At 56.8% G+C, this 8,734-nt stretch overlaps 1 protein-coding gene across 1 annotated transcript; it reads left to right on the top strand.

Moving 5' to 3' along the window:
* The first annotated feature begins 1,817 nt into the window (after positions 1 to 1,817).
* Positions 1,818 to 7,928, top strand: SHD (Src homology 2 domain containing transforming protein D). Its single transcript, XM_060006542.1, has 7 exons — positions 1,818 to 2,315; positions 2,520 to 2,845; positions 3,939 to 4,044; positions 4,123 to 4,311; positions 5,556 to 5,679; positions 6,799 to 6,918; positions 7,544 to 7,928. The coding sequence occupies exons 2-7, from the start codon at positions 2,549 to 2,551 to the stop codon at positions 7,728 to 7,730; spliced, it is 1,023 nt and encodes a 340-aa protein (XP_059862525.1). The 5' UTR covers positions 1,818 to 2,315; positions 2,520 to 2,548; the 3' UTR covers positions 7,731 to 7,928.
* Positions 7,929 to 8,734: the final 806 nt, after the last annotated feature.

Here is an 8,734-nt window from a genome sequence, read left to right on the forward strand (position 1 = left end):
GTTTGATTCTGCCTCCAGGGCCTCTAATTGCTATTCCTGACACAGACCGGAATTAGAAGGCCCCTTTCAAATATTTATACCTTAGACATCGCGTATTTATCTGACAGGGAGAGGACTCGGATTTGATGAGATCTGTCAACAGCTCATACCCGAGCCGGGTATTGCCTTGCGGCTGACAGAAAACAGGACAATTACTTGCCGTGCTCCCTGGGCAGTCCCCAGGGATGCTGCCTTGTCGCTGATCAGAGAGGACGGGGTGGGGTGGGGGTCTGTGTGAGTGCTCTTCGGGAGGGAGGACCAAGTTCAACAGGTTCGTGTGGAGGCCAACTCAGCCAAAGCAGGAAAGAGGAGGGGACGACATACGGACACCCCTGCTGCCGTGAGGGGCCTTGCCTCATCGGCTCTGGACCTCAGTTTTCCCATCTGGAAAATGGGGCTAACAGTGGAGGGGAGATGGAGAACCTCTGATTCCACGAAGAGACCTGATGGGGGTCGAATGCCATCCCAAGCCAGGCCATATCACAGCATCCAGGCAGAAATGAGCTGTGGGGTGTGTCTCCCCTCTCTGTGCCTCAGTTTCCCCATCAGGAAAAAAATGTCACATCCTCCTGATGATCCTTCCTCCAGCTCTCTGAGTTTTTCCTATTAGAAACCCCATTTTTCAAATCAGGAAAGCAAAGCGTGGCCTGCATAGACATTGCCCAGGCCCCACTGTTCTTTGCGGGGGGCGGAGTGGGGGAGAGCTCACAACAGTGTCAGCTCTGACTTGCGTCTGGTCTTGCCTCCCCTCCAAGCCACACCCACCCTAGGGGGCTTGGAGGAGGGAATCTGAGGTTCCATCCTTCCTGACTACCCCTCTCTTACTCTTTCTATTAGGGGTCACTGAGCAAGCCCCCTTATGGGGAAAGAAAAAAAATGTGTTTGCTTTGGAACTGGCCAGCAGCTCCCTTTGCCTATCTTACTCCCCCCAAATCCGTTAGTGTCCTCACCCCCTGACAGCTGCAGCTGCCAACAGGCAGCCAGGCCAGGCGAGACACCTCTCATTTCTGTCCCCCTCCAGGCCTCCACCCCCAGAAACCACAAAGGGACAGATGCCGAAGGCACACTCCAGGCACAGATACCATCTCCTTTCCCCTGGCCAGCTGCCCCAAACCCCTTCCCCCATCCTGCAATTAGTCCCCGGGGGAGAGGGGACGGAGAAGAGCCCTCTTGGGGGAGGGGAAGCCAGAACCCCGTCCCTTCCGTTGCAAACCCCCCTTCCTTTGGCTGCCTCAATATTCATTTTAGCCGGTGACCTCTGGAACAATTTCCACAACCCCAATCTCCTGGTCAGTTTCGCCGCCAGACCCTGGTTCAATTTCAACCCTCAATAGTGGTCACGCTCACCCCCTCTGCTGGTCAATTTCATCCCTGCTCGCGGTCAAGTCCAGCCCTCCATTTCCCGGCCAATTTCCACCTCCCCTCCCTCTCCCCCTTCCCCATCTCAACACCTCTCGCTCTCCGGAGCAAGGTCAGCCCCTGTGGGTTTCCACCTCCCGTGCTCCTCGCTCGCTCCTGCCAGCCTCGGTCCTCCGGGTCACTGTCCAGCCGCCGCGACCTCGGCCCCCGCGACTCCCGCCCCGCATCCCCCCTCCCTCCCCGGGCAGATGCTCCCCTCCCTCCCCAGAACAGCTGAAGGTCTCAGTCACCTCCGAGGGGAGCGCAGGGGGAGGGGAGGGGAGGGGGCGGGGAAGCCTTGACGTCGCTGCCCGGGACCCGGCCCGGTACTGGTAGGGGCTGGGGCGTCCGTCTGAGAGCCCCCTCCCCAAAGTCCCACCTCCCGGGCGCGCGCCGGCGGCTGCGGGTAAAGTCTCTCCGAAAGCGTGAAGGGGGATTGGAGATTTTATTTTCCTTTGTGCCCGCGACTGGGGCCGGATCGAGGCGGCCGGGCCGGGGGCCGCGGGATTGGGGCTCCCCCCGGAGCGGCGAGGAGCGCAACAAAGGATGCGCCGCACCGGGGTCACCGTCCCCGCGGCCCAACTTTGCGCGCGGCGCCCGAGTCCCCGGGGAGCCTGCCCGCTGCGCTGAGAACCCAGGCGTCCGGGCTGAGCCAGGGCTTGGGGGCGTCCGCAGGCGGCGCTTTCCCCGCCCCCGGCCCCCAGGAAGGGATCCCGGAGCTTCCCGGAGGCAACGGGTGGCCGAGCCGTGCAAGGAGAGCGCGCTGCCCGCGGAAACTCCGCGGATGACCCTCGCTCTGGCTGGACGACCCCGCGCTCCGCGTTCAGGGCCCTACGGGGCGCCCCCTTCTCCCGCCGTCCTTCCAGAGCCGGGCTAAGGTGCGCTTTTGCTTCTCCTCCCCCTTCCTCCCTCCTCTGTCTCCTCCTTTTCCCCCCCCTTTTCCCCCTCCTCTGAGCCCAGCCAAGGGTCACACCTGATCTTTCTCCTCCTCCCTTCCTCCCTTCCTTCTCCCCCTGCTCCTCCCTGGGGACTCTGCCGAGGAAGAGAGTCCAGAAGAGGGCATGTGGGTCCTCTTCTGACAGTGGCCAGGTTTGGGGTGACACTCGCTCAAATGGCCAAGTGGCTACGAGACTACCTGAGCTTTGGCGGTCGGAGGCCCCCTCCGCAGCCGCCCACCCCCGACTACACGGACAGCGACATCCTGCGGGCCTACCGGGAACAGAAGGATCTGGACTTTGAGGACCCCTATGAGGATGCAGATGGCCGCCTAGAGACCGACTCCGCGGGGCCCGGGGACTCCAAGGGCCCTGGAGAAACCAAGTACGACTCTCCAAAGCACCGGCTCATCAAGGTGGAGGCAGTTGACATGGCCAGAGCCAAGGTCTTGCTGGGCAGCCCCCGGGAAGAGGTGCGTGGCTAAGGCCCAGAGGTTGGGTGGCCCCAGGAGACTGGGTGGGGCGGCCAGGCTAGGTTTCCCCAGGACTTTGGGGAGCGTGTTTTATGTGTTACCCCAGGGAAAGACCAGGGCACCAGCCGGACACTCCCCAATCCTCCATCCGCTTCGTGGAGTTTGATATCTGCCCCTTTTCACTGCACAGCGCTGGTTGTCCTCCTCCCTCTCTGACTGGCTTTGTGCCCCTGTCCTCCTGCTCCCTGATTCCCCCCTTCTGGATCCCTCCGCACAGCTTCCCTTCCTCTTAGCAGCTGAAGGGATCTTCCTTAAACAGATCTGAGTGAGTCAGTTTCCTGCGGTCACTTAAACATCCTCACCACTACTCTCCACCCTTGCTCTCTTATTACTCCCATTTTACAGAAGTGGAAACTGAGGCTCACAGAAGAGAAGCGACTGGCCCAAGGTCACATGGCTCTAGCTTGTTAGAACTTGAACCCAAACCTGCCTCCAATGCCCATGCTTTTTTTTTTTTTTTCGGTACTTTTCCTAGAGGATCAGGGGGTCCACCCCAAACCCTCAGTGGAGAGACAGAGAAGGCTTCAAAGAGGGTTACGGTAGGCTGTGTCAGGTAGTGGTTAATGGCACAGAGAAAGGTAGGAGGAAGCAGGGACTCGGGGAAGCAGACGACCAAGGATCAAGCGCTGCTTCTTACTTATCAGCTGTGTGACCCTGAGCAAGTCACTTGCCCTCTCTATGCCTTGGTTTTCTCATCTGTAAAATGGGGATAAGGTACTTACTGAGTGTTGGTGCTACAAGTAAATATATGTGAAGCCTTTAGAACAGTACTGGCACCTAATCATTAAAATGATTGAAGGAGGGAGGTAGGGATCTGTGTCGGGGAGAATCAGAACAGCACAGAGGAAGAGAGTAAGGGAAGCTCTATCTGCAAACACTCGCGGGTGGAAGAGGAAACTACTTGCTTGGAGGGGATGTATCAGATGACACAGAGACAGCAGGCAAGAGGTGTAGTATTGCCCAGCAGGGGTATTCAGAGCTAGGCTTGGTCCCCCTGAACCCTTGACTCCCTCCCCTTCCTTTCTGTCTCCAGTTGGAGGTCGACACCGAGTACTCGGACCCTTTTGATGCCCAACCTCACCCGTCACCCCCGGATGACGGCTACATGGAGCCTTACGATGCCCAGCGAGTCATGAGCGGTGAGTGGGCAGAGCTTGGGGGAAGGTGACAGGGTCCCAGGTGGGAGTGGGAGCTGACCAGTGTCCTTGGCCTCCCAGAACTGCCATACAGGAGGGTGCAGCTGTATGACACTCCCTATGAGGAGCAGGACCAAGATCTGGGAGATGGGCCTCCTTCAGGGTGGAAACCTCGGCAGAGCCGGCTGCCCCAGGAGGATGAACGGCCAGCAGACGAGTATGACCAGCCCTGGGAGTGGAAGAAAGACCACATCTCCAAGGCATTTGCAGGTGCTTCTCTGACCCTGACCTCTGAATGCCTGTGTCCCTCTATTTCCTGCTCTGGTCACATCCCCTGTTTCAACTTACAGAGTAAATCCGCATCACCTGTCACTTTGGTAGTTTGTTAATTCTCACTAACGTGTGAATGACTGATAGTCATAATCTTCCCAGGAGAATCTGTAACTTCCTTGGAAACTGAAACCCCATTTATTTATTTATTTATGCTGCACCGCGTGGTTTGCGGGATTTTAGTTCCCCAACCAGGGATTGAACCCAGGCCCTCGGCAGTGAAAGTGCAGAGTCCTAACCACTGGACTGCCAGGGAATTCCCCTTTCAGAGTGCAATGGAACCTACGCATTCTGCTCAGTATAGTGCAGGAATAGGCTTTGATGTCACACTAGATCTGGGTTTGTGTCACTTGGGCAAATCCCTTTATCTCCCTGAGTCTCAGTTCCCTTACCTGTAAAATGGGGATCATTCTAGTACCTATCGAATAGGGTACTTGTAAATTGAGTTCTAAAGTGCTCAATTACACAGGAGCCATTGTGGAAGAAGGTAGCATTTCCTGGAGTCGATTCGTAACTGAGTTGGGTAAGCTTGGATAAGTCTCTGAACCTCAGTTTCCTCTTCTGTAAAGAGGGAATAATAAGGTCAGCTTTAAGAAATAAAATAACTTGGACTTCCCTAGCGGTCCAGTGTTTAAGACTTCGTTCTTCCATTGCAGGGGGCACGGGTTCGATCCCTGGTCGGGGAACTAAGATCCCACATGCTGCATGGTGCGGCCAAAAAATATATATATAGGAAAAAAATAACTTGGACCAGGAAGAGTTGTGCGTACCCAAATCTGCCCCAGAAGTTGTATGACTGTGAGGGAACTTGGAGCTCAGTGCCTCAGTCTACCTGTCTGTATATTGAGGGTGGTTTTCTAGCTCTATGAGTTGGCCAAAATCAGGCAGAACTTCCCACCGACCCCTCTAGCCACACCCCCTGCTCTCTGATTTATCACTCAGGGAACTGCCCACCCTTCCATGCCACCAGATTCAAGAATGACCACACCCCTTTCTTCTGAAGGCTAATTGGTTGCTCGCGTACCAATCCCGCCCCAGCCTTAAGCCCAACCCCTCCTCTTCTGGATTCTGATAGGTTGCCCTAAGCTGGCACCGCCTTCCTACTGAAATTCCACTGGCTTGCCCCCACCCCACCCTCTTGAGATAGGCGGGACTTAACCATTTTCTCTTTAAATCTTCTCCAGTGCAATTTGACGGTCCAGAGTGGGAAAGAACCTCAGGCTCAGCCAAGGAACTCCGGAGACTCCCGCCCCGAAGCCCCCAGCCTGCAGAGCGCGTGGACCCGGCCCTGCCTCTGGAAAAACAGCCGTGAGTGGGGAAGTTGAAGATGGAGTTGAATCCCTCCCTGCCCCACACCAGCCACAGATTCCTCGGGCCAGGGGGGCTGGAGGAACTTTCACTCATTCACTTCATTCATTTCCTCAACTAATCTTCGCTGGGTGACAGCGCCTGCTGTGGGCCAGACACCCAGCTCGGTGCAAAGCAGAATCAGGTGGCGTCTCCATTCCCTCCGGCGTCAGATTCTGGGTTCAAATCCCTTCTCTATCTTTTGGCTGTGTTGCCTTGGGCAAGTCACTTAACCTCTCCAAACCTTGGGCTCAACACCTCCAAGACAGTGTCTGCCTCACACAGAATAAAAGGGGATTTCCTCCCTTCCCTTGAGTGGGGTTTATAAGCCTGAGAGCAAAGAGACATCTTTCTCACCCCCAGGAGATCTTGTGGTGAAAGGGGGAGAAGCAGGATTTTGAAGGGGTCCCAACTTTAGGCTGGGGTGAAGCTCAGAAGCTGGGAGAGTCTGGGTGTTCTCTGTGTCTCTCCAGTCTAGGAGCTTCTCAGGGAACTCCCCGAGCCCCCAGAGCCCAGCCCTGTGAGTACCAGGGTGTGTTTATCACAGTCATTCCCAAACCTCTTAGGTGGGCCGTACAGAACTGCCTAATTAACACAAGCACAGGGTATTTTCTTTCAATACAAACAACTGTTTGGTGCTCATCTGTCTTTGACACTTTGCTCCCACTGCTAGCTTCTCTTTGAGCACATTAAAGAAAAATATTATGTAACAAATGGTACAGGTGGGTTGGGGATACAGGATGTGGTGAATCTCATGAAAGTGATATGCAAGTGATTCGAGTTGCGGGATTAGGGAGGGGTTGAGGACACTTGGAGACCCAGCTGAGGGAGGCTGTAAAAATCAAGGTCGGGGTATGTGCTGAATTGGAAGGAGCAGCTCCAGGTTGACCTGGGTTCAGCTCCCTCCCAGGGAGAACCTTGTCTGCCTGAAAACCAGGCTCCTCTTGAGAAATCCAAGGGAATTTGTCTCACTTGTTTGCCTGGACGTCATAAGTCCTTGAAAGAGCTGTGCCTGCATCCAGCCCCAGGACGTGTTGGAAAGGGGGATTGCCCTTCAGGAGACCTGTCCCCACCCCCTAGGTGGTTTCACGGCCCGCTGAGCCGGGCAGATGCCGAGAACCTCCTGTCGCTCTGCAAGGAAGGCAGCTACCTCGTGCGGCTCAGCGAGACCAGCCCCCAAGACTGCTCCCTATCCCTCAGGTGAGACCGCAGCCCCCTGGAGGGACAGAGGGTCTCAGGACTGCGTGCTTTCCGGAGCAGAGGGGTGTGTCTCCAGCAGCCAGTGGGCGGGACTTCCAGGGCTGATGGACAGAGCTTTCAGGCCAGGGGGTGGGGCTTATGGGACCCGTGGGCGGGGCTTCTAGGCCAGGGGGTGGGGCTTCCAGAGAGGCCACTGGCTTGGTTCCGACTGAGAATGAACACCCTGTCACTGGAGGTACGCAAGAAGATGGAGAGGAAGCCATACCGTAGATGTAGGGCTTGAGTGAGATGGGGAACCAGGGACCCTAGACTGAGGGTAACCCTAGTGAGGAGCCCAGGACAGGTAGCACAAGGTGTCAAGAGGTTTGGAGAGAAAGTGCCTTCTGTGTTCCTGGGGAGGGACCTCCACCTGGTAGGAGCTCCAGCCTGTCTTGATAGGGGACAAGCTCGGAAGGCATCCCCGCAGTGTGGAACTAGCCAAGAGCTTGACGCCAAGTGGCTGTTAATCAGAAATATTAGGGGATGCCAGCCTCGGGCTCCTGGGGGCCATGAGGGGGTGGCTTTAGGGTTGGAGAGTGTGGGCGGGTCTGGAGTGCTGGGTACCCCCTCTGACTCCTGTCTCCAGGAGCAGCCAGGGCTTCCTGCATCTGAAGTTTGCTCGGATCCGAGAGAACCAGTTCGTGCTGGGTCAGCACAGCGGCCCCTTCCCCAGCGTGCCGGAGCTGGTGCTCCATTATAGCTCCCGCCCACTGCCCGTGCAGGGCGCTGAGCATCTGGCCCTGCTGTACCCCGTGGTCTCACAGACCCCCTGACTGAGCCTCAGCCCCCTGCCCTGGGCTGTGAGGACCCAGATCAGTGGCTGCAAACGGTGGAGGTCTTCCCAGTCCTGGAGAAGGCTGGATGGAGAGAACCCCGCCCCTGCCCCTCCAGGCTCTGGGTCTTCATCAGAGCCGCCCTGCTCAGCCTCCTTCTAGGTTCTAGGGATTAGAATTGTGTCTCGAAGCCCTCCTCTGGCCTGGAAAATAAATAAGTTATTGTGTGTTTCAAGTGTCCTTTCTGGGAGGTGGGGATCTCAGCTCCTCAGAAGGAAAAGGGGAGGCAGACCCTTGGAGGGGGAAGAGCATCCCCAGCTCCTTGTTTTGGGGATGGAGCTGGGGTTGGAGCCTGAATGGCTCACAGGGAGGGACCAGAATTCAGAGAGCTGGAGACAGGCAGGGAGAGAGAGGCATGGAGGCAGATAAAACTCCGGAGACAGTGGATGGAGACCAGCAGATTAAAAAGATGGAGAAACGGAGGGGGCGAGGCTCTCAGGCCAGCCCTGCCCCCACCCTGCCCCTCCTCCTTATCCGGGGCGGGTGGGCGGGCAAGGGCTGATGCTGCAGAAAGGACATCTGTCCCCATGGAAACAGCAGAAGTGGGGGAGGGGAGCCAGGCCCAGCTGGTGTCACTTCAAGGTGACAGTCGGGCAGGAGACCCCGGGGGCTGATAAATGCCAGGAAGCCCCGATCCCCCCCCCCCGCACCCAACTCCAAGCCTGCCTGGGGGAGAGATACCAGCTGGGGAGGGGGTGCGTCCAGCTCCGGGCACTGTTTTGAAGCCAGGGGCATCACTTCTCTCTGCTAATTGGACATGTCTCTCCAAGGATAAGAGGTGGAAGGCTTGCGAGTCGTCAAAGAGCCCCCTCACCACAGTGGTCCTCTGAGACCCCCCTGCTGACTCCTCAGATCTCTTCAGCACTCCCAAATTGCCACAAATTCTGGCTTTGGTTTCTTTTTTTTTTTTTTTTTTGGTTTCTTCATGAACCTTTATTGGGTGC

This window comes from Delphinus delphis, chromosome 3 (genome assembly GCF_949987515.2).
Source record: "Delphinus delphis chromosome 3, mDelDel1.2, whole genome shotgun sequence".
Lineage (NCBI taxonomy): Eukaryota > Metazoa > Chordata > Mammalia > Artiodactyla > Delphinidae > Delphinus > Delphinus delphis.